The sequence below is a fragment of the Enhydra lutris genome, unplaced genomic scaffold (assembly GCF_002288905.1).
Source record: "Enhydra lutris kenyoni isolate GAN:26980312 unplaced genomic scaffold, ASM228890v2 scaffoldscaffold1, whole genome shotgun sequence".
In the NCBI taxonomy this organism is placed as follows: Eukaryota; Metazoa; Chordata; class Mammalia; order Carnivora; family Mustelidae; genus Enhydra; species Enhydra lutris.
The window spans coordinates 66,506,485-66,532,644 of record NW_019154085.1 but is presented as its reverse complement, the minus strand read 5'-3'; the positions used below and the strand labels follow the sequence as shown (position 1 = coordinate 66,532,644).

Here is a 26,160-nt window from a genome sequence, read left to right as displayed (position 1 = left end):
ATTTAAAAAAAAGAAAATCTGAAATTTGTATAAACTTGTGCAATAGATATTGCATCTGTATCTTTTTTTTTTTTTTTAAAGATTTTATTTATTTGATAGAGACCACAAGTAGTCAGAGAGGCAGGCAGGGAGAAAGGAGGAAGCAGGCTCCCTGCTGAGCAGAGAGCCCCATGTGAGGCTCGATCCCAGGACCCCGAGACCATGACCTGAGCCGAAGGCAGAGGCTTTAACCCACTGAGCCACCCAGGTGCCCCTGCATCTGTATCTTTAAAAACTGATTTGGGGGGCACCTGGCTGGCTCAGTTGGTTGAGCAGCTGACTCTTGGTTTTGGCTCAGGGCATGATCTCAAGGTCCTGGGATCACCTGTGTCAGGCTCCACACTCAACAGAATCTGCTTGTGGATTCTCTCTCTGACCCTCCCCCTATTCATGCTCTCTCTCTCTCTCAAATAAATAAAATATTGACTTGGGAGTAGGACATTATATACATTTGGGAACCTTTTATTGTTCTGTGAATAAAGTGACAGGCTTATTCTTAAGATCTGTACCTACGAGATATGCTTTTGAAGTAAGCATCTAAGAAAGTAAAATATATGACCACTCTATCCGGGAATAAATTTTAAAATATTATCTACCTTTCAACCACCTTTGGCAGACACTAATTGCACCTACCTTAATTCTGTACTCCTTTCTTCCCCCAATTTTTCCCAGGCATATGGTCATCTGGAATAAAAGCTGTATTTTCATCCTTCCTCGCATCCTTCTCCCTCACGGGGGACCGTGACTAAGTCTTGGCCAAGAAAATTAAGTGAGGGTGCGACCTTCTCACTCACTGCCCTCTGCCTTGCTGGTTAGTGTTGACATGAGGGAAAGACTTTGAACAGCAATCTTGGAATGTGAGAGAGAAGCCAAGTGCTGAGGTTGCTAGAGCACCACAGCAGCCTTGTGATACTTACCTCTGAAACCCTGTTAAGTGAGGGGGAAAAAACCTTTCTTTTTTTAAAGCCACTCGTATTTGGGGTTTTAGTTTTATGCTGCTGTAGTAACCTTAACCAATACACATTGTGGCTGTTGGCATATTACTCCTTTATTAGAAATTGTAAATGAGAAATTATTTCGACACCTGAAGACCAAACTATAACAGATGATTCCATAGGTTCAAGATTTTGAGACATTCTAGAAAGAGTTTTCTGTAAAGTATATCCTTTCCGTGGCATGGCAACATCATTCTTCTTTAAAAAAGTTACTGGACAGACATCGTTTCCACCATCACCTATATAAACAATTCGTGTATAATTCACTCCCTGTTGTAACTGTTTATCTACAAATTCTACCAAAACTACATTTTTGCAAAGATTTTTGGGGCACCTGTTGCAAGAATGGGCATGGTAACTTTCCACAGTGAGATGACCATTGCTATCAAAAGCTGCTGGATTTGTAAACACTTTATCAAACACATCATGAAAACTGGTAGCTTCTAAAACCCAATCTATGAAGACTGAATTTGAATCTGAAATAATGATGCAGTCAAATTTATCCTTGTTCTTTCTTATAAAGTTCAAAAGCTCCACCATCCCTAGAGTGAAAGGCATTGATGTCACTGCTCTTTTCATTTCATCTTCTCTTACACCTTCATCTCCCAAATACTTAAAGACTCTGCCCATAAATTCTGTCCAAAATCCTTTTTCATAAGAATCTTGTAGTTCAATAGGAAGCTTTTTCTCTGGAGCACACTGTACAATCCAGGTGTCACTATTATCATCTATGATTGTATTGTCAAAGTCAAAAACGAGCAAAATTTTCATGGTTCCAAAAGCAAATGTGGGTTACCCTGAAAAACAAGAAATATTGTTTCCTAAACATACTGTTTTACATGTCTAGCTATTACACTTATTTAACAAACATTACTGAATGTTAATCTGCTAAAACAAAGGGTTAATATAAAAAAAAAGTCAAATGATTAAGCATTTAAGGCTACCACTTAAGCATTTTTTTTCTTAAGAAGCAAAGTTCATATTTGAGTACTTCAAGTAAATGGAAACAAAATATCTAAAAGGATATTCACAGTATTATTGTGTTCTGGAGGGTATGATTCTTTGACGCTCAGAATTAAACTACAGAGTAAGCCAATGAGAGAAGTAATGAAATAATTACTCTTGTACAGCCTAATTTAGAAAAATTATAAAAAAGACAGAGAAAAGTAGGCTAATCACTCTTATTGTCTTTAAATTATCAATCATAAATTTATTAGTTTAAAATATTTACAATAATCCACATATTAAATAACAACTCACATATAATATAAATCCTCTGTATACTATCCTAAATTCTGACCAAATTTTAACACCATGACATCTTGCAAAATTTGAATAACTTTCCTAAAAAAGGCATTTAGCTTGAAATCAGTAATGCCAGTGTTATAACTAAATGGTTGCTTGATGTTGTACTTGAAATCCTAAACAAATTAAAGCTGGGAGTCAATTCCATTCTTCTAAACTAGAAGTAACTTTTGTTAACAATTTTCACATTTATTTATATTTTCCTTAGACAGTTTAGCTCTGGAGTACCAAATAATCTGGGAATGTGTGAAAAATCTCATTGCTTATGATATGACGATTACTTAATTCTTAGTTTTTATTAAATGATAATGAAAGTCATTAATTATAAATCTTGAGAAAAGGAAAAACTAAACTGGTCAACAGATGGTATGGATAAAAATTATGTAAAAAAATAGGGCACCTGGGTGGCTCAGTGGGTTAAGCCTCTGCCTTCAGCTCGGGTCATGATATCAGGGTCCTGGGATCGAGCCCCATATCGGGCTTCCTGCCCAGCGAGGAGCCTGCTTTCCCCCTCTCTCTGTCTGCCTCTCTTCCTAATTGTAATCCCTCCTGCTGCCAAATAGATAAATATATTTAAAAAAATTATGTAAAAAAAGACAGTTATAAAGAATACCCATGAGAAGCTACAATTACTGCATATAAACAAAAAAATATTTTTTTAAAGAGTAACTAATACTTTTAAAGATATCACAATACACTAGGCTAAGAACTTTACATTCTCATCATCTACTTAACTTCATAACCCTATTAAGTAGAAATTATTATCCTCATCTTAAAGATATATAAACTGAAGATTAAATATTTGTTAAGTTGATTAAATTTTAGTTAAGTGGAAGAGCTGAAATTTGGACTCAGGTCCAGACTCCAAAATTCATGCTTAAAGTACAGTACTCTAGTGGCTAAGAAATAGAATAAAGATTATTAATTAGTTTATTTTTTTAAGTTTATTTATTTTTTTGTAATCTCTACATCCAGCATGGGGCTCAAACTTAAAACTCCAAGATCAAGAGTCACATCGTCCTCCAAATGATGCAGCCAGGTGCCCCACTTATTAATCAGTTTAAAAATAAATATTAGGTGGTCATTTTGACAAAAAGATGTTTAATACATGAAAACATTCATTAGTCCCGAAGTACACACTAGCCATAATACCACATCTGTGAACTACTTATAACCATTCTGAAGTTTTAACAAGAAATCCTGAAAAGAAAAGTGAAGAACCTCACCAATACGAAAAAGAAGAGATCAATTAAAAATGGAAAACATGGCATTTGACCACATATAGTCTCTGGTTTATCCATTAGGTGAACAGATATCTAGTAGGTAAAACTGAGAATAGAGTTTACAGACTCATATAAGAGTAAGTATTCTATGTCTCTCGATTTAGAATATCTGGAGAATAACTAACCCTGAAGGGTATCTCTTGTTGTGTGAATTTAGACAGTATGTAATACTCTGATACTCTGGATCCTTGTATCTCTAAATATCTAATCCAGGTGTCTATGGCTGACTCCTAGAGATTTAAGTGCAGAATTCACTGTCATAGAAGCAATGTAACATATAGGAATAAGGCATAGTTGACAAACACATTAGCACTACACTCTAGGCACACTTTATTTTTTTTTAAAGATTTTATTTATTTATTTGACAGAGAGAGAGATCACAACTAGGCAGAGAGGCAGGCAGAGAGAGGGGGGGAAGCAGGCCTCCCACCGAGCAGAGAGCCCGATGTGGGGCTCGATCCCAGGACCCTGAGATCATGACCCGAGCTGAAGGCAGCGGCCCAATCCACTGAGCCACCCAGGCGCCCCTCTAGGCACACTTTAAATTAAACACACTTTTCAGGCATTCTGAACTTTATACATAATTTTTTTTTAAATTTTCAAATGTAATTCATTGGTTGAAAACTGTCTCAAGCCTAGATTTAATGAGCCACAAGTTATCCAAATTCCTGAACTATTAACCTCAAAATAATAAGATATATCATAAGCCTGAAGTTAACATAGTACTGCAATGGACTATTAATTTCTATCTAAAAGTGTACTTTTCTTAATTTTAATTTTAATTTAATTTTAGATCATTTTCTATTAGTTTTTTTTGTCACCACTCAACAGAAACCTTTATTAAAAAATACTACCCAACTTAGTATTTCCAAGACAATTATTTTTACTTCAGAATAGGGTTTAAGTTAAACAGTCATGACAATCTTCAGTTTTAAACACCAGCCAGTTTCTTTTTTTTTTTTTTTAACTTTTTTTTTTTTTAATTTTATTTATTTATTTGACAGAGAGAGATCACAAGCAGGCAGAGAGGCAGGCAGAGAGACAGGAGGAAGCAGGCTCCCTGCTGAGCAGAGAGCCCGATGCGGAACTCGATCTCAGGACTCTGAGAACATGACCTGAGCTGAAGGCAGTGGCTCAACCCACTGAGCCACCCAGGCGCCCCACCAGCCAGTTTCTAACCAACATTACTCCTACTCTATATGCAGGGAACAAAGTCTTCTGGTTTGGAGCAAAGAAACGGAGACATCTTAACTCCTAAAATTAATAAAAGTATTTAAGGTATTTTTTTAAATTTATGTTTTCTAATTATGTTGTTTTCTCTCACATCAGAGAGGCACATGTTGGCAATAGGAGAAACAAAATCTTGATTAAACAAAGGTCTTAATTATAAAACAGGGAATGTTATATGAATCTACATTTTTATCCATGGGATAAAATCACAAGCGTTAGGCTGATGATGCTGAGATTTCCAGATTCCATTTTCTTCTTTTTCTTGTTAAATAATACACAAGTACTACATTCTGTTGTCCATAAACTTTCAAAGATTAGTGCTATATATTTTTTTAAAAGTCTTCAAAACCCAAGGATATGCACAAAAATTAGTGGTAAGAATGTGAATCTATTTTAATCCAATTTGTTAAAATTCCAAAAGCAGTTATTAACTATTCTCTCCAAAAGCATAAGCAGTATACATTTGGTATCTCTGCAATATTTCCTGCATTAACAATAGCCTAAGTGTTTCTTACAATACTGAAAATTTGAAACTACATAGACATCCAAGGATTGGGGACTGGTTAAATAAGATAATGTATATGATAACCAGATAATGAATATTTATGTAGCCAATAAAAGCTAAAATGTTTAGTACAAATTAAGTCACTAAATAGTGTGTACAGTATAATCTCATTTTGGTTTTAAAAAGATGTCTATGTTTACAGTGACAAGATCATGGGTGCTTCAATTGCAGTGCATTCTTCTTCTACACTGATTTTGTAATAATTTTTCCCCAGAATAAACTCTGTTTCAGATCAAAATGCAAATGCTACCTTAATTTCACAACAAAATAAAGCACAGAGGTGGAGTCAATAACTAACTCTAGATAGACTTAGCTGTAAACATTCATGGGTTCGGTGAACCAGGTGTAGGAAGTTGAATGATACCGGACTATCATGTTAAACTGGCAAATTGTTGACACTGAATTTTATGATTCAATACTTTCTGTAACCTATTTAGTTAAAATTCCAGAGAATTTTTGTTAGGAGGTAATTCTTCATGGGTCTCTACTGGCTCTACATGCCTTACAAGCAAGACATTCACTGCTCTATGCTCTCGCCTATTGTCTCAAAAATGTATGTAGAGTGAAAAGTCTTGAAAGGCATGTTTATTGTTCAGTATAATAAATATGGTTCCCTAAGCTCAGGGTTCCTGTCCTGTAAGGCAACACACTCCACTTGCAGGTGACTTCTGGGCCGCTTTACATCACCCTGTGGGACTTGGAGCAAAACTGCTCATAGTCAGTCTACTGTTAATGCTGTATGTAGGTAATCCATCTCTGCCTAGGAGTCTGTGTCTTCTACAGAACTGTGGCAGGCTAAGTTGTTAGCCTGCAAGTGGGATAAAAATCTCTGACCCTTCCCAGCTTTTGACATTTTTACAACCATGCTTTCAAAAAACAAACAAACAAACAAACAAACAAAACCATCAATACTATATGTGCAAAAGCTAATTTCTGTCAACAAGTACTTTATTAATCCTTTCATACTTACCAGCATTATTACGGTGGAACATCTGATAGAAAATCTAAAGAAAAACAGTACAACTACGTGTTAGAACTCTAGTGATTAAAAATCTTACCTCCTTTCATTTTGAGGGACTCTAGTTTGATGCCTCATGTGTAGGTGTCCTAGCCGACTAGCTTATAATGAAATCATTTGTACTTCGATGTGTCAGAAAAGGATCTTCTGAAACCTAGCCTGCATCCACTCTCAACAGTTTTTTGCGTCCTTCGTGGTCTGACTAGTCCCACAGATACATTCAGTTTTACTATACTGTATTTACCGAGCAAATTAAAATGTCTTAAAGGTCCTAACATGAATGTTCTGGACGATATCCAAGTTTTAACATTTCTTTTTTTTTTTTTTTTTTTTTTTAGATTTTTTTTATTTTTTTATTTGACAGAGAGAAATCACAAGCAGGCAGAGAGGCAGGCAGAGAGAGAGGAGGAAGCAGGCCCTGCTGAGCAGAGAGCCCGATGCGGGGCTCGATCCCAGGACCCCGAGATCATGACCTGAGCCGAAGGCAGCGGCTTAACCCACTGAGCCACCCAGGCGCCCCTTAACATTTCTCTTTTTAAAAAAATATATAAGCTTCATCTAACCTGGTTCATGGCTTAGAAACCTAAGTATTTAAAAACAGATTTTCTGTCCATGATTCTCTGGGTATCTATGGAAGGGAGGCCTCTGCCCTCCACCTTCCACCCGCGGAGGTCTGTGGGCCGCGCACACCAAGCCCAGGCCTCGTTCTCCCACACACCTGCAGGGTCCGCACTGAACGTAGGCGCAGGCACCTTGCTGGGGTCATCCCCTGTGAGGAGCGCGCTGGATGAGGATGGGAGCGCCGGGCCGGGTCCCCAGGGCTCCTCCTGACCCAGACCAGGTGCCAGCAGCAGCCTTGCCTCCGCGCCGCTCCCGCGGACTCTGCCCTCCGACCTCGTTCCTCTGCCTGTCAGTGAGGGTAACCCAACAGGCACGCCGGGCCACGACTTCCCGCGCAGGCGCAGTCCCTGTTTCCCAGCCCAATGGCCGGTGGCAGCGCGCTCGCCGGTCCGCCGTCACTTCCGGCGGCGTTGCTAAGCAACTGTGCAGTTTGGCAAACATTCGGCGGGCTGGGGTGCTACTCGCCCAGCATCGGGTCGCCTTTCCAAGTCACAAAGCGCCACAGTCACCTACCTCGTTAGAGATGCTGGTGCGGTTTGGAAGGCGCTGTGGACGGGCGAAGGAAGATACAGGTGAGGTAAACTGGCCTATCTAGGCACAGGGATTGTTTCTGGCCTCCAGGCATAGGGAGGCATAGGGTAAGGGTGGCAAATGAAAGTATTGGTTACTTTTTGAAAAGGGTTCAACCAACTCGAAAGCTTCCCCACAGGGCATCATTGGGCTCTGTGTAAATGGACGGTTTTGCCTTCAGATGAATAGGTGGGTGGGAAAAGCTTACACAAATAGAAGCGGAGAAGAGGTAAGTCATAGACTCCCAGTTGACCGTCTGGTCTGATCCTCAAACTGCAGTAGCAGCTCCAAGAGTCTGGTGTTTGCTGAATTCCCTTAAGCTTTTGTTATTCACTGAGTGAATTGGAATATCTTTTGGAAATATCAGTGACCTCATTAGAGTCTTGGCTGTGCTGTGAACCTACTGAGTGCTCTTAGCAAAGTCTCTAATGGCAATGTCTCGAGTTCCTCATCTCTAGAGTGAAGAAGTATAAAAAATAATTCTACTTAGATAGTGTAATCTAGATGACCTGTTATAAAAAATCTGATTTTTGAATAGAAGTAGCCTAGGGGGACATCTAAAGAACTCTTTAGCAATTCCAATGATTTTATTTTCTTAAGTCTAAATTCCCAATTAATGTTGTCATGGTGACCACTTGAACCTTGGGAATTTGGACTTTCTTCATGTCATTGCCTGAACTTCTGTAGCAGTAGCGCCTCTTTATGCCAGATGTAGAGTGAGGGCCAGCCATTAACTCACCAGTGGACACTAATGGGTATTTCTGCAGTGAAGGACCATGAAGTAGCAGCAGAAGGTCCTGACTGGTTGGAGAGAGAAAGTACCCATATGACATGTATTGAAAAAACACAATTAGTCTCACATACTCACTGTCTCATATACAAAGTACTACAGTAAAAGTACTTTGATTTATCTGATAGATGTTAAATAATGTTTTGTGTCATTCAGTCCAAAAGTTACCATCTGAGGGGTACCTGACTGGCTCAGTCGGTAGAGCATGTGACTCTTGATCTCCAGGTCGTGAGTGTGAACGGCATGTTGGGTGTGGAGATTACAAATAAGTGAACAAAAAAAGGTACTATCTGAGCCTTACTACTAAATTATAATCTCCATCTAGAAGAGGGTGAAGTAGGAGAGGGGCTCAGGTATGTAGACAGCTATCTGTAAAACGATTATCTAAAGATTTAGTGGGGTGACATCAGCCAGTAAAATGATTATCTAAAGATTTAGTGGGCTGACATCAGCCAGAAATCCATTTTGGAGATAACAATCTCCAAAAGTCCTCCTCTTTATTAAATGAAAAAGAACACTGACCAAAAAACAAAAACAAAAACCTATCAGAACCAACATTCTTTTGAGAACTCAGGAAATTAACCAAAGGCTTGCAATAACTGGGAAGTGTTTATCGGGAAAAATAGCTAAATCTTGGTAACAACAGTATGTTTTTTGCCATTTTAACTTGCTCTAATCCCATATTTTTCTCCTAGCCCCATGGAGGTCTAGAAAACCATTGCTACCACAGTGAAATCCAGTGGCTTAGTAATATGGGGGGGGCGGAACAGGATTGGATCCTTTCCAAATCTCCCCCCTTTTTAAGATAACTGTTATTTGACCTGTCTCACAGTTCCCTGGAAAATCCCACTCACAAGGCTTGACTTTATTTGACCTGACTCCGAGTTCACTGGGTATACTTGTTAAAATGATCAGTAGCAATTTTTTTTTTAACATCACAGCTCTCTGATATAGTGGTAACTGTTGGTACAAACAACAAACTAACCAAAAAACTTAAGAAGAATACCTGGGAAATGAGATGTCCATAGGGGGCTGAAGATCCTACTTATTCCTGGGAATCCATAAGGACAAATGCATGCATCGTGCTGTGCACATGCCCAGGAAATACCTGAGAATGAAGCTTTCACCTCTGGCTGAATTTGAGGCTCTATGCAAGAAAAAGTAAAGGCTAACACAGAGTTGTAAACTATCTGCCTGAGCATTGAAATCATGCTGCACCAATCACAGAACATTTCTTAGCTAAGTCTGGGAAACTTATTTAAGGAAATAAAATTTAATTTAAGGAAACTCTGTCCAGTTATTAGCTGACAACTAAACTAACCAAGCTGAAATTCCAATAGCCACATACAATAAAGAATATAGACTTCACAGGTTTAGTTCCGGAAAAGCACTAAACAACCACAACAGCAAAAACAGAGCAAAAAATATTGCTGTGTGAGGGGAATCTAACATCTAGACTTACCATATATTGTTTAAAATGACAAGGTATGCAAAGAAATAAGAAATTATGTCCCAAACAGGAAAAAGTTTTTTTTTTTTTAAAGATTTTATTTATTTATTTATTTATTTGACAGAGAGAGAGATCACAAGTAGGCAGAGAGGCAGGCAGAGAGAGAGGAAGAAGCAGGCTCCCCAATGAGCAGAGAGCCCGACGTGGGGCTCGATCCCAGGACCCCGAGATCATGACCTGAGCCAAAGGCAGCAGCTTAACCCGCTGAGCCACCCAGGCGCCCCCCAAACAGGAAAAAGTTTTAATAGGAATTGTTCCTGAGGAAGCCAGATGTTAGACTTCTAAGCAATATTCTTGTGTAGATTTATAGCTATTATAAATATGTTCAAAGAACTAAATGTCAGAGGAACTACAGGAAAATATTAAGAATGCTGTCTCACAAAATAGACCATATCAATAAAGAGATAGAAATTATAAACAGAAACCAAGTAGAAATTTTCAAGTTGAAAAGCACAGTGGTTTAAATGAAAAATTCACTACAGGATATCAATAGCAGGTGACTGTGGAGAAGAAAAATTCCATGAACTTGAACATATTTGATTGAGGTTGTTCAGTCTAAGAAATAGGAAAAAAAAAAAAGAATGAATAAAAATGAGCAGATCCTCAGAGGAATGTAGAACACAAACAAGTATACCAACATGCGTGCAATTTGAGTCTTAGAAGGAGAAGAGAGAAAAGGGTAGAAGAAAACATTCGAAGAAATAATGATTGTAGACTTCATAAATTTGATGAAAAACATTACATATAGAAGAGCTCATTGTCTGAATAGAATAAATTAAAACAGATCCAGAACCAGACATAGCTTGATGAAACTGTCAAAAGACAAAAGCAATAGCAGAATATATGTTCCTTTCAAATGCACATAGAACATTCTTCAGGATAGACCATATAACAGGTTATAAAACAAGCCTTTATACATTTAAAAGGATAGAAATAATACAAAATATATTATCCAAACACAGTGGAATGACTTAGAAATCAATAATAGAAATTGGGGGAATTCACAAGTATGAAGAAATTAAATGCTTTTAGGTTTTAAAAAATGGGTCAAAGAAGAAACCATGCAAATCAAAACCAAAATAAATGGTGGCTGTATGATGACTAACATAATTAAAAAACGGTGGTTGTTAGAATGGCTATTATCAAAAAGATAAGAAATAACAAATGTTGGTGAGGATGTGGAGAAAAGGGAAGCCTTGTGCACTCTTGTTGAAAATGTAAATTAGTGCAGACTCTATTGAAAACAGTATGCAGGTTCCTCAAAAATTACAAATAGAATTACCATAGGATCCAGAAGTTCCACTTCTGGGTAGTTATCCAAAGAAAATGAGGACACTAATTCAGAGAGATATCTGTACCCCCATGTTCATTGCAATATTATTTACATATGTTAGAATATGGAAACAACCTTAAATGTCTATTAATGGGTGAATAGGTAAAGAAAATACGGTTTATATGTACAAGAGAATATTATTTAGACCCAGAAAAGAAGAAAATCTTGCCATTGCAATAACATGGACTTTGAGGGGAATAAGTCGGACAGAGAAAGACAAATACTGTATGATGTCATTTATATATGTGGAATATAACAAACAAACAAAAAACTCCACAAAACCTTCCCAAAAACCAGACTCATAGAGAACAGACTGGTGGTTGCCAAAGGCAGGAGATGGGCAGTGGGAGAAATGGTGAAGGAGGTCAAAAGGTACAAACTTGAAGTTATTATAAAATAAATAAGTCCTGGAGATGTAATGTATAGCATCGGGACTATAGTTAATACTATATGGCATAACTGAAACTTGCTAAGACAGTAGATCTTTAAAGTTCTTGTCACAAGAAAAAGATCCTAATATGCTTAACAATATGTTAATCAAAAGGTAGATGGTTTAACCTAGTAACCTTTGTTTAGTTAGCCTTAATTGCAAGTAGCACAAATCAAGTTGAGCCAGTTTAGGCAAAACAAAGGAAATTTGTTACAAGGATGTATTTGTCAGGACTCTGGTTACAAGTGACTAATCAAACTCATGATAGTTAAAACAAAGGGGACTATTTTGGCTCACATAGCTGGGGATTTATTTTTTTTTTAAAGATTTTATTTATTTGTTTGACAGAGATCACAAGTAGGCATAGAGACAGGTGGGGAGGTGGGGGGTGAGGGAAGCAGGCTCCCCACTGAGCAGAGAGCGGGATGCAGGCCTCGATTCCAGGACCCTGAGATCATGACCTGAGCTGAAGGCAGAGGCTTAACCCACTGAGCCACCCAGGTGCCCCATATAGCTGGGAATTTAGGTATAACTCAATCCAGGACACTATTCTACTTCCCAGCTTTGCGTAGCTTATTATGCGGGCAGAGACTTGGTATGTGATAGGCAAGATTGTACGTATGGTTCTAAACTCACACTTTAGCAACCAATTCCTCAATCCCATCAACCTTAATTCAATCCCCAAGGAGACTCTAATTGATCCTGGCAGCTTTTCTCTCAGTGTCTTTATCTCTTTCTGAAGTCATGTGATTTCCGGCTTCTGCTTTTCTCCCTACGTCTGTTTCATTCACCTTAAAATAAAAATAGTAAACATAATAGCTAACATATATTGAGAACATACTGTGTGCCACATCCTATTCTAATTTTTTTTACATATATAACTTCATTTAATTCTCACATCAACCACATAAAGTAGGCCCTATTAATATCTCCATTTTGCAGTTAAGGAATTCGAGAGTTAAATAATTTTGACTAGATTTACATAATTCATATGTGGTATGTTCCTTTATGATGCTTTTTAAGTCATATATAGAATACCCAACTCAATCATATTTAAAAATAAGGAAATTTATTTGCCCATGTAACAGGAACTCCAGGCTTCAGGTCTGATTGATTTGGCATTATAATGAGATACTCATTGCCCCACATTCCTCCTTTGTTTCTCCTTTGTGGTTCACAGTAATAGCTTCACTGTAAGACTGCTTCCTTTTGTGATCATAGGATGGTTGTCTGTCTGTTCTTTATGTCTCCTTGGTCATATCTAGTTTAAGAGTCACTCTCAGATGTCTCTCCCAGAAGAACAAGAAAGAACCTTTCTAAAAGTCACAGATAAATCTCTTTTCCTTTTGTTTGCTTATTACAGAAATAATTATTGGCAAAGGAGATGCAAGTATTCTTAAACTAATGAGGCCCACCCTGAGACCGTAGTTTTCCAAATTACATTGCTGCTACTCAATTAGGAAGGGATTGAATAGAGTCAATGATGATGTCCACAACTTCTAAAGATGAACATTCCCCCAAATTATCCATTTATAGACTGCTACTTGGTCAGTTTTTAAAAAATGTTTTAATAACAGCCTGTTGGGGTAGATATTGATCTCAACTTTAAAGATGTTGATACTGAGTCTCCAAAAAGTTGAATGACTTATCTCAGTTTACAGAGTAAGGAAATGACCAAGGGAAGACTCAAATCTGTCTTTTGATTCCAAGTTCTTATATATTTTGTGCTTAATCTCAGTGTTCTTAAACTAACAAGAATAAAATTATTTAAAATAATTTCCAGATATCATGACAATATAGAAATGTCTGAGAAAAAACATTTAAACTCTTGAAAGTCTTTAACATTCATTCTTTAAAATTTATTAGAAATAAAGAACTCTGAAGAAGATCAAGCTCTCTATCCACCTCTTCTACCTAGCAAGGTAGATCTCCGGGAGGTTACCATAATTCCACAGAATGAGTGGAAAAGGATTCAAGATAGCCTTGATAGTTTGACAAGAGAAGCAGCATGTCTTCGTGCAGAAAGAAAGGCAAAGAAAGAAATGCATTTCCGATCCCAAGAAGTGGTAAAACATTGGACTAACACATATGCAGTAAGTATTAATCACCCGGGAGTACACATGCACTAAAGACTCACTCTCTTTTCTTAGTACTTTTTTTCTATGTTTTTTTTAACATGTAAAATACCATAAAAAAATACTTTGAAACACATTCTCAACAGCTTTATTTAGGAGAAGTGACACAATAAAGTAGACATATTTAAAGTGTACAATTTGATAAGTTTTGGCATAATTACACACCCCTGAAACCATTATAATTAAGATAATGAACATACTCATCACCCAAAGTTTCCTCGTACTCAGTTTACTGCTTCTCATTCCTCCTCACTCTTTTTCAGACAACGGATCTGCTTGCTTCCTTTTTTTTTTTTTTTCAAGATTTTATTTTTAAGTAATCTCTACACCCAATGTGGGGGTTGAACTCACAACCCTGATATCAAAAGGCGCATGCTCCTTCGACTAAGCCAGCCAGGCAGCCCTGATCTGCTTTCTTTTCTTTTCTTTTCTTTCTTTCTTTCTTTTTTAAAGATTTGTGTATTTATTTAACAGAGAGAGAGAGAGCACACCTGTGCAAGCAGGAGTCGGGGGAGGGGCAGAGGGAGAGAGAATCTCAAGCAGACACCCCGCTAAGCACAGAGCCGAATGCAGGGCTCCATCTCACTATCCTGAGATCATGACTTGAGCTGAAATCAAGAGTCCATCACTTAACTGACTAAGCCAGCCAGGCGCTCCTGCCCTCAGCTGCTTTCTATTATAAATTTCATTCAATGTAATTGTTTTGAAATTCTTTCATGTTGTTGTGTATATTAATCATTCATTCATTTTTATTGCTGAGTAGTAGTATTCCCTTGTATGGACGTACCACAGTTTGTTTATCTGTTCAATGGTTGATGGTTTTGGCATCAACCAAATGTTGATATATGAGCTGTTTCCAGTTTGGAGCTATTATAAATAAAGCTGCGTATGAACCTTCATGTGTAAGTTTATTTGTGGACATACACTTTTACTTCTCTAGGGTAAATATCCGGGTAGAATGGCTGGATAATATGATGGTTGCATATTTAACTTTGTAAGAAACTTTTGAACTGTTTTCAAAAGTAGTTCTAATTTTAAACTCCCATAAGAGTATAAGTGTTCTATTTTCTCTACATTCTTGCCAACTTTCTATGGTCCATCTTTTTAATTATAGACATTCTAATAGGTGTGAAGTAGTTTTAATTTGAATTATAATTTGAATTTGAATTCCTCTGATTATAATGATGCTTAACATCTTTTTATAAACTTATTTTCTATTGTATATCTTCTTTGGTGAAGTGTTTATTGAAATCTTTTGCACATGCTTAAATGGGGTTTGTTTTGGCATGCACGTAGGTGGCTCAGTTAACTGAGTGTTTGACTCTTGGTTTCACCTCAGGTCATGATTTCAGGGTCCTGGGATCAAGACCCGAGTCGGGTTCTGTGCCCACCGCAGAATCTGCTTGAGATTCTCTCTCTCTCAGTCTGTCTCTCTTTAAAATAAATAATTAAATATTTTTAAAAATAAATGGGGTTTGTTTTCTAATTTTTATTATTAAGTTTAGGGAATTTTAAAAATATATTCTGAATACAGATCCTTTATTAGATATTTGATTCAAAAATATTTTCTCCCAGCTGTGGGAATGGACACAGAAAGCTTATAGTACCTTGCTTTAGGAATAGTGTTCATAATTTATTCTTTTTTTCTAGAAAAGGGAAAAATGTCACAACTGATATCATGTATTACATATATTACATGTAATATATGCACTATATGTAACATACACATTACATATATATTACATATGTGTGATCGTACATATTTTATAATATATCACATATTATATTACATATATAACTATATATATTACATTAAATATTACATATATATGTTACATTCTAAAAAATGCGAAACTACAGGGAAAGAAAACAGATCTGTGGTTGCCAGGGATTGCAGATGGGGGAGTGGTTGGTATACCAGGGCATGAGCTCCATGAGGATGGAACTGTTCTATAAGTGACTATGCATTTGTAAAACTATACAAGGGGGTATGTAAATTGTGCTCCTAAAAACTTGATTTTAAAGAAGTCCCTGATCCATAAAGGGATGGGGGAGTAGAATATACCATATAAATAAACAGAAGTAACACACTGTATATAATGCTTTGTATCTCCATGGATGTTAACGAATAAGAAGAAATATAGTAAATGTGGTAGAAATGTAGTAGTAAAAACTGTTTTATAGGCACAGAGATTGACAAAATAATAGACCAGAAGAGAGAGCCTAGAAAAACTCACATGTTATATATGGGAACTTGACATATGACAGAAATGTCAGTCAAGTCAGAAGGGAAAGGATTGGGTATTCCATAACTAGTACTGAGATAATTGGCATATGGAAAGATGAAATTATATCCTTATGGTATAGAATATACAAAAATGAATTTCAGCTGGATGAAAAACCCAGATGTGAAAAGTAAAACAGTAAAAAATTTAAAATAAATCATAGAATATCTTCAGGATTTTAGGGTAAAGTAAGGTTTTCTTAAGACATACGAAGTATGACCCATAGAGGAGAAGAAAGACTTCATCTGACATGACACATTGGATAGACTCCTCATAGATGTAGAAGAGCATGTAAATATGCTACTGTTGATTTTTTAAAGGAATAAAAATAGTAATATATATATTTATATAAATATGGAAAGGAACTTCGGAAGCAAATATAAGAAACTAATAATAGTGGTTATCTTAGAGATTGCTGGTGGAAGCTAGGATTAGAGGGAGAACTTCACTGTATATCTTTACAATATTTTGGGGTTTTGAACCATGTAAACATGTTACCTACCCAAAAAATTCAATTAAAATATTAGCTTATAAGTGTAACATCTTTTTATTTATTAATAATATATGCAAATACAATAAAAACTCATAATGAAAGCTCAAATTATTTTGTTATATGTAATGTTAAATTTTATGAAATTGAGTTGAAAAACGAAAATAGAAGACTGATTTTTTTTCTTTTTTTAGGGGATGAAAGAACAGAAACTTGAAGCCAAAAAGAAGCGTGATGAAGAAGTAGAGGCAGAAAGACAAATTCTTGATTTAGAGGAGGAAATACACAAACAAGGAGAAAGAAAAAAGGCTATTGAATTTGCAAAGCAATATCAATTGTACCAGACAGAAAGAGTGAAACGCTTTCATGTACTACTTGGGTTTTCTTGTATTTCTCTCTATATTTAATGTTATCTATACATAATTAGACTTTATTTTCTTAAAATGCCACAATTTTTTTTTTTTTTTTGTAGTCAGGACTTCTTCTTAGTAGAGCTATGAAAGAACGTGATGCACAGATTGAATTCCAAAAGAATAAAATAAAATCAGATGAAAAATGGGAAGAACAATTGAAACTCAGCATTGAAAAATCTTTTAAGGAAGAAAAAGAAAAAGCAGAAAAACAACGCAGAGATAGAATGGCTCTTGCCAATGATCATTTAAAACAGTATGTATATATAAATTACCTTTTTTGTATCTTATCTTTCTCACAAAAGCTTTTTTTTTCAGATTATAAAAGTAATACATGCTGAAATACCTAGTAAGTAGAAAAAATACAAAGAAGGGTTAAAAAATCTCTATTACTCTTACCCAGAGATAATATATTAGTTACTATTGTCACAATAATGCTGCATAACAAACAGTCACACAATCCAGTGGCATTCAGCAATAACCATTTATTTCTCACGCATCTGTGGGTTATTTTGGCCCAGCTGTACAGCTTTTCTGCACACTACAGAACTGGTTGGGTTTGCTGGTTGCTGTAGAGAGGGCTCTGATCTGTTCCATGTATGTTCATTTTTAAGATCCAGGATGAAGGGACAGTAGCCACTTGGGGAAACTTTTCTCATGGTATTGACAAAGATATAAGAGAATGAGCCTGAGCTTAAAAGAATGTGGCTAAACTCAAAGGCAAAGTCAAGGAAGTGCACTTGATCTACCATAAGGCTAAAGCAAATCATATGGCCAAGTCTAACAAGCATGGAATAGAGAAATAGACTCCAATGGAAATGGCAAGTGAGAGAGTGAGTCTTTTTGACCAATAATCTAATCTACTGCAATAATCTGTAATTTTTTTGGCATGTTGGTATATAGCCATATAGATATTTTTTGGTGGTGGTGGAGGGGGTCAGAGTCATTGAGCTGTAATTTACATTTACTAATAAAATTCACCTTTTAAAAAGCATATAGCTATATAACTACCCCAAAGTCAAGATATAGAATACTTCCAGGACCCCAAAATTTCCCTCATGCCCCTTTGCACTAAGTTCTATTCTTCACCCTCAGGCCCTGGCAATCTTTGAGCCACTGCTATAGACTTTTTTTCTGAGCATATATACTCATATTTTATAAAATGGAATCAGATCAACAGTATCATTGGATATTTTTTCACTTACTAGTATATTATGAGCTTTTGCTATGTCAGTAAATAGAAATCAAACCTGAACTCTTTCAAAGAAGTAGCTACTATATATGTCAGGAGAGGGGATTGTATTTGTGTATAATTTTACTTACTTTCCTAAACAGCTGATACATGCAAATAGGAAAAGGCACAAAGGGGATTCAGTAAAAAGTCTGTTCCTCATCTGCTGGCCACCTTGTTTTTTCAATGTGAGACTTACCAGTTTCTTTACATTGTAGTTTAAATGTGCATAGATCGTTTTAAATTTCAAACAATAAACATTTTAAACAATATTATACTTTTTTTTTTAAAGATTTTATTTATTTATTTGACAGATAGAGATCACAAGTAGACAGAGAGGCAGGCAGAGAGAGAGAGGAGGAGGCAGGTTCCCTGCTGAGCAGAGAGCCCGATGCGGGGCTCGATCCCAGGACACTGGGACCATGACCTGAGCCGAAGGCAGAGGCTTTAACCCACTGAGCCACCCAGGCGCCCCCAACAATATTATACTTTTAAAGAAAAAATTATTTTTGTACTTAAACATATTATTAAGATATGATCATTATAGAATTACAAAATACAATAAAACAAAATGAAAATTAAAATCAGTAGAAACTGGGGCACCTGCGTGGCTCAGTGGGTTAAAGCTCTGCCTTCAGCTCGGGTCATGATCCCAGGCTTCTGGGATCGAGCCCCACATCAAGCTTCCTCCTTTCTCTCTACCTGCCTCTCTGCCTAGTTGTGATCTCTGTCTATCAAATAAATAAATAAATAAATAAATAAATAAATAAAAATCTTTAAAAAATAAAAATAATAAAAATAAAATCACTAGAAACTGTGATCCAAAGCAGGTACTGTTAATGTTTGGGCATATATTTGTCTACTTTTCAAAGTTTTTTTTTTTAATTTTGCTAATATGAAATGAATATATACTTGTTAAAATTTGATACAGCAAAATTTGGAATAAAATTGAAAAACCCATCTTCATATTCACCCTTTCAGTGTCTCTTTAAGTCCCATTTTCCTTTTCACAAATAGCCATTATTAATAGTTTGGGACAAAAATAAATAAATAAATAGAAGAAATTCTATTTTGTGACTACCCCTTCAGAATGTTCTGTTGCTATTACTAATATCTGTATACAGGGCATATATAAGTGTGTATATATTTTTAACCATGAATGTTTTACAATGTATTTTTCTGTGACTTCATTTTTTTCAATCAAAAATATACCTTGAATATCTTTTTTACCAGAATATATGGATCTGTCGCATCTTTTAAAATAATCTTATTGTACATTAAGGATGTACCATTATTTGTTTAACTGTGTTATTATTGAGGGAAGTTTGGATTTTTCCCTCCTCCTTTTCTAACAATGCTGTAGTGAACATCCCTGACCTTATGTATTTTGTGACTTTTGTCCAAAGATGGAGTTATATAGAGTAGTTTTTTTAAACTGAGCTTGGATTTTACATGTGGAGAGATACTGCCTTTGAGAAGGCTTTAAATATGTAATCATCACTGATCTCTGGTACTCATTTTATGTTATAATCAATGCTGGGCAGTAATTTTTTCAAAATTTAATGGACCAGGGTGCCTGGATGACTCAGTCATTAGGCATCTGCCTTCGGCTCAGTCATGATCTGAAGGTCCTGGGACCAAGCCCTGCATTGGGCTCTCCGCTCTGCAGGAAGCCTGCCTCTCCCTCTCCCACTCCCCCTGCTTATGTTCGCTCTCTCACTTGTCTCTCTGTCAAATAAATAAAATATTTAAAAAAATAATTTAATGGATCAAAAAGTAATATCTCTTAATTTATATTTCTCTCAATTTCTAGTGAGGCAAGTTATTTTTTCATGTGTAAATATTCATCTGTTTTGGTTTTTGTTATAAATTGGTTACTCCATTGTTCTCTTATGTAGGTTGTTTCATATTGATGTGTACGTTTTTCATTGATTAAAAACTGATTAAAAAGCAGTTTTTATATATGTTGGATATTACTCTTTATTAGACATATTGCAGATTTTTGTCATCATTTCTGAATGTTTTTAGTATTTTCTTTTTAAAGATTTTAAGTAATCTCAATACCCAGCATGGGGCCCGAACATACAACCCTGAGATTGAAAGTCATGTGCTCTACCAACTGAGTCAAGCAGGTGCCCCTGAATGGTTTTAGTATTTAGAAGATACTAATTTTTTAAAAAGATTTTTATTTATTTATTTGACAGGAAAAAAGAGAGCAAGCAGGGGGAACAGCAGGCAGAGGGAGAAGGAGAAGCAGGCTCCCCACTGAGCAAGAAGTCCAACTTGGGGCTCGATTCTGGGACCCTGGTATCATGACCCAAGCTGAAGGGAGATGCTTAACCATCTGAGCCACCCAGGTGCCCCAAGAAGATACTAATTTTTATGTGCTTAAATCTGTCTCTTTTTGTTATTATGGTTTTGTGTGTGTGTGTGTGTATTTTTTTTTTCTCATGGTCACAAATGTCTGAGTGACACAGATATTGATTCTCAGGATACATGTATTGCCATATTGTGTAGTCTTCATTTCTTGTAGTCTTCATCTCTTAGTAAAAAGAGAAGGGGAAGCCTCTGGATTTTTTGTAATTTTTTCTTTGTCAGTGTCGAGCCCCAAGGGTTTATACAAGTCAGGAACAGAGCCATTGGCAGACAGAGGCAAATATTTGAGCAGTGTGTCACCTTTGAGAAATCTCTCTTATGTTGGCTGTTGTGGCTCTGAGATAATTGCAGGTAGCAGACTGATCTCCAGGAAATCACCTGGCAAGTGGTAACACCTTCACAGGCCATCTACCTACCTATAACCTTTGCATGTAGGCTGTGATCAGGCCAACAGGATCCCTTTCCATGGGGGTCTTTCCATGTGCTTTCCATGTGCTGGTTAGAGGTTCCAGCAGGTCTAAGGTTTGTTTGTTTCTTTGGCTTATCTTCAGTGTAGTCTAGGAGATGTTGATTGGGCTCTGAGGTCACCTTAAATTCCTTTCTTTTTCCTGGTGGGCTTTGTCTTTGTGAATGATGTCCAAATATTACTTAACTTGATTGTACTCTCGAGTGCCCTGTTTTTTTTGCTGAAATTTCTTGAAAATTCAAGTATAAGGTAAGACTTTGCTTTATTTAGTTTCTAGTAGTGGTATAGAATTTCTTCCATTCTATTTGTTGCATTATGGGGACTTAGGAAGGGAAGGCTATTTGACATGTGGGTTTGGGTTGCCAATTTGCAAATTTCCATAAGTTCTATATCTTAAATTTATTAAGAAACATTCAATTCTGTAATTGAGGACTACAAAGGAAAATGCAAATCTATTATTATAAATTTTTTTAGGTATATGAATTTATAGAATTATCACCAAGTAGTATTGTGTTGGATGTTGATTCATGTGTCAGTTTTATACAATTCAGAATGTATGTCACTTAAGATACTGTAGGAATGGTAATGAGCCCATAAAAAGCCTCTTGAAGTGAACAATAGAACTGGAATACTAACACTGGTATTAACCTGAATAGATACAGAGGACCATGTGATAGAAGAGAGAGGAGGAGAGTGTTTACCCCCACTTTCTTGAATAATAAGAGTCTATTCAGGGGCACCTGTTTAGCTCAGTTGTTAGAGCATGGGACTTCTCACCTGAGGGTTGTGAGTTAGAGCTGCATTTTGGGTGTGGAGCCCTATTTAAAATTGAAAAGAAAAAAAATTTAAGAGTCTATTGGGGGGAAAATTTTTAAGATAGGCTATTTTTTCATTCATTAATAAATTCATTCATCCAATCATCCACTCATTGTTATAAATATTTATTGGACAATCTCCGTTTGCCAGCCACTATTCTAGTAACTGAAGATGCGAAAATGAATACAATTATCTTTTTTCTTTAAGAAGTTTACAATCTGGGGAGGAGGGTATAAATACGGAACAGATAGTTAGGGTATGATAGTAGATATTTTGGCAAATATACATACAGGGTATGTGGAAGCATATAAAATGGACATCTGATCCAGTCTAGAGAAGGGGCTAATTTTTAGAAAAGATCAGTTCTAGCACCAAAGTGTGAAAACTGAGCAGGAATAAGTCCTGCATAGTGGAGATGTAGAAGTATTTTAAGCAGAGGAAATAGCAGGGGTGAAGTCCCAGAAGTGAGTTAAAGTATGGTGGGTTTAGGTAACTACAAGTAGGCAAGAGGACTATAATAAGAGGCCTAAGAGAGTAGTGTTAAAGATGAGATTGGGGAGAGGCAAGGGCCAGGTCATGATGTGCCTTGTAGGCCGGGTGTATACGGCATGCCAAAATTTGGAATGACTTTCCACTTTGAGCAAAGACCATATTTTAATCACAAAGAAATGGAAACTAGAGGATACCAAGAGGCAACACTCTTTTCCATGCCCTGGTAATTGTACTACCAAGTGCTATTCAGGTATTACCTGGTGGTGATTTAAAATATGTCCACACATTCTTTAATACTCCTCCCTTCAGAGGGTGGAGTCTAATTCCTCCCTCCCTTGAGTGATGGCTATACAGAGTAACTCATTTCCAGTGAAGAGAATGAGTAGAAGTCATGAAGTGTAACATCCTGAGAGAGATTAGGATATAAAAGGCATTGTGGGAAATTGGAAGGGGAGGAGAACCATGAGAGACTACGGTCACTGAAAAACAACCTGAGGGTTTTGAAGGGATGGGGGTGGGAGGTTCGGGGAACCAGGTGGTGGGTATTGGGGAGGGCACGTATTGCATGGAGCACTGGGTGTGGTGCAAAAACAATGAATACTGTTACACTGAAAAGAAATTAAAAAAAAAAAAAAGGCATTGTGACTTCCCTCTTGTTATCTTGGATCACTCATTCTTGAGGATGCCATGGCATAAGGACACTCAGGCAGCTCTATGTAGAAGGTCCATGTGGCAAGGAGCTGAGGCTTCCTGCCAAGAGATATTTAAAAATGGGTTCTCCAGCCTCAATCAAGCCTTCAGGTATCTATTACTCCAACTAACATCTTGACTGCAACCTCTGGAGAACCACCCAGCTAAGTTACTCCCAGATTCCTGAATCTCAGAAATGGTGTGAAACAATAAATGTTTATTATTTTAATCCATTAAATTTAGGGGTTACTACTCAGCAATGGATAACTAAAACACACTGTATGATTGCTGGTCCTGGGCCTGAAAGAGAGATTTCCTACATTTTTAAAACAATCTCTAAGTGCAGACTTGGGCAGTCTATTCCATTGTTGGGCTTTCAGCAGTCTAAGAATCTGCCTGTCGCTCACAGCCCAGTGGGCATAATGAGGATGGGGCAAATGAGGGACCGTACTGACACCAAAATCCCCAAACGGAGGGGTTTTGACCAAGAAGCTTAACCATAATTATTGAAAAGAAATTAAATAATATCTATAGATACTGCATATAATTCTATTTCCTTCTATTGATAGGTAAGACTTTCTCTGGGAAGAAGCCAATAGACCTTGCTTAAGAACAACCCAGTTACTGTTAATCTATCTCATCAGCTTCTCAGAAGAAGGAAAAATCATCATAGGATAGTTTGCATCACTTTCCCTTGGATCAGATCATCTAGAGAAAAAGCAGAGAGATGAGGGCTTAAGTGATCATCATCCATTCCTAATGATTAGAAACCCATCTTAAATCTAATAACTTCCACATTTTTAACTCTTATTCAGACCACTCCTTTGAGTCCCAGATTTACATATCCAACTGCCTTTAAGACATCTCCATTTGGAAGTCTCAAAGATATAAAAAATCTTAAATGTCTAATATGAAATAAAATTTTGATTCTCCACCCTCACAGTGGACTTTCTAAAAGTTGCATCTTTATCCACTCAGTTGTTCAAATCAGAAACCTAGGAATACACCTCAGTTCTTCATGTTCCTTTATTTTCCACATCAAATCTATCAGCAACTGATGTTGAATTTTTTTTCTCCAAAATGAATCTTAAAATTACTGCTGTCATATTAGTCCAGACACCCTCATGTCCCATGGATTACTGCCTCAACTCCTTAACTGGCCTCCTGTTCTCTCTTCCTAAGTACTTTTCCTTTCATCATCCAGAGAGATTTTATTAAAATAAAAATTGATCATATTATTCTCCCACCTAAAACTTCTTGGTGGTTTTCTGTTCATTTAGAAGAAAATGGAAATGAAAATCTCCTGCAAACCCTTGTATGATCTGGCCTCATCTTCTCAACCTCCTTTCCTACCACTCCTTCCCTTCACTTATTCTACTTCTATCATGCCGATCTCCAAACCTTTGAGCACCGTCAAACCTTTGCTTGCCTCAGGGCCTTCTCACAGGCTTTTCCCTCTGTGCGGAATTTTGCTCTCCCATTCTTCATCAGTGGGTATCTCACCAGCTCAAAGAATCTTCTTTGCTTCTAATAATTCTAACAAACTAAATAGACAATAAAAATTTCTGAAAATCTAGTATTTTTAGGGCAATCATAAACCTGGTTTAGCTGTAAGCTGCAGTGACTTTTTTCTTAGCTCCTCCCAAAGAAAGTGACTGTGGCTCTAAAGCTGCTTACTCTGTACAGATGTATCAACTGGGAATCTCCTGTCCTGCATTGGCTTCATAATACCAAAGTGAACTTACTGGCTCACTTTACTGTGTGGTTCTCCATGGCACAGGGAAAAGGAATTTTCCCCTCTGAAGCTGAGTGATGAGTCTCCAAGAAAAAATTCTTTTGGATTGGGTGCATATGAAAGAAAGGTTTATTCCCCAGTCTTTTCACCTAAGTTTGTTGTTGAGCTACCCTGTGTCTATCTATTCAGGAAGAAAAATAATTAGAGACAGCAGCAGATAGAGAATGGCAGTGGAGCAACCTGCACACTCGATTGGCTGACAAGGATGCATGGGCCAGTAGGCATCTCAGGCTGAGCTGCCTTGCCAGTATGCAGAGGATTGATCGCCAGATGAGGCACTCAGTTTGCAATAAAGTACTGATGGTGGAAGCTCATGGTAGTGATGGTGATGGGGCTGGGAAGGTGGGCTGAAGACGTAGAGCTGGAGCTACATCTCCCAGAACACAGCCCTGCAGTAAGGAGGGTGCTCAGGGATCTCTGAAGCACTCACACATAAGCCGTGTGTGGCTTACCACACAGAAGGCCTCAATAGCTAGTGAATGTTGGCTAGAGAAAGAATGACAGCCAAAGTGGCTAGCCCATTTCCTAAGAGGCTAGAACTGTAGTGCTGAAGTTGAGAAACACTAGGGATTAAGGACTTTTCTGTAAAATAATGTCACCATTCCACTATAATGTCCTTCAGTTAGCTAGTTCTTTCTAAAGGAAAGTAACATTTGAATCTAGCATAGGATTTAATTTTGGTCAGGAATGAAACAAATGTTGGAGAAAGGAAAATATTGACAATTCTGGGCTAACCAAAATTAGATTTGCTTTAATAACTGCTTTTTATGTATCTGTTCTTGTCCCCAAAGAAATTCATAAGTTTCCCCACAGCTTCAAATCATCCCAGGTTAGAATCTAATTCATTTCTTTAAAATATAATTTATTTTTCTGCCTTGCTCTCAATTTTAGTTATGTTTTTACTTTAGAATCAAGGAACATAAAGAGGAAGAAGAAAGAAGGAGAAAACATGAAGAAAGGGATGCTAAGGAAATAAAGCGACAGAATGCATTATATGAAATAGAAATGAGGAAAAAACTAGAAAAGAAAAAAGAAGAGATAAATGAAAGCAGAAAACTGTTTTTTGTAAGTAAAAAATACAGCATTTCTTCAAAATATGTATAGAGTCCAGTACATGACTTTTAATATATTTTTTATAAAAAAAATTGTGGAGTAGAAAAGAAGTTGTCATTAAGTTGGGTTTCTAAATATACTTTGAGGGAGCTGTATTTGCTATGGATTTATGTGGACGTGCTCTCATGCATGAACAATAGAGGAAAGAATGAGACTTTTTTCCAAGTGAATA

General features: G+C 36.8%; 2 protein-coding genes across 4 annotated transcripts in view; one reads left to right on the top strand and one right to left on the bottom strand.

Moving 5' to 3' along the window:
• Positions 1-1,071: 1,071 nt before the first annotated feature.
• Positions 1,072-7,347, bottom strand: LOC111141350 (phosphatase, orphan 2). 3 transcript variants are annotated; one of them, XM_022493953.1, is made up of 3 exons: positions 7,154-7,347; positions 6,388-6,421; positions 1,072-1,855 (listed from the first exon to the last, which is right to left on the bottom strand). In XM_022493953.1, the coding sequence occupies exon 3, from the start codon at positions 1,803-1,805 to the stop codon at positions 1,080-1,082; it is 726 nt and encodes a 241-aa protein (XP_022349661.1). In that variant the 5' UTR covers positions 1,806-1,855; positions 6,388-6,421; positions 7,154-7,347; the 3' UTR covers positions 1,072-1,079. The 3 variants fall into 3 exon arrangements, with proteins under 3 accessions (XP_022349661.1, XP_022349576.1, XP_022349748.1); XM_022493868.1 differs by having other exon boundaries at positions 1,072-1,831; XM_022494040.1 differs by lacking the exon at positions 6,388-6,421 and having other exon boundaries at positions 1,072-1,831.
• A 226-nt stretch (positions 7,348-7,573) lies between these two features.
• LOC111140742 (coiled-coil domain containing 173) overlaps positions 7,574-26,160 on the top strand; it is a 34,523-nt gene continuing 15,936 nt past the window's right edge. Inside the window, exons 1-5 of the mRNA XM_022492943.1 lie at positions 7,574-7,628; positions 13,556-13,782; positions 16,794-16,967; positions 17,072-17,265; positions 25,784-25,940. Of these exons, the coding sequence (XP_022348651.1) occupies positions 7,580-7,628; positions 13,556-13,782; positions 16,794-16,967; positions 17,072-17,265; positions 25,784-25,940 (801 nt within the window). The 5' untranslated portion in view covers positions 7,574-7,579. The remainder of the gene's footprint in view (positions 7,629-13,555; positions 13,783-16,793; positions 16,968-17,071; positions 17,266-25,783; positions 25,941-26,160) is intronic.

Excerpts from the sequence above, each read along its gene's own strand:
- LOC111141350 (XM_022493953.1), bottom strand. The coding sequence starts at position 1,805 with ATGAAAATTTTGCTCGTTTTTGACTTTGACAATACAATCATAGATGAT.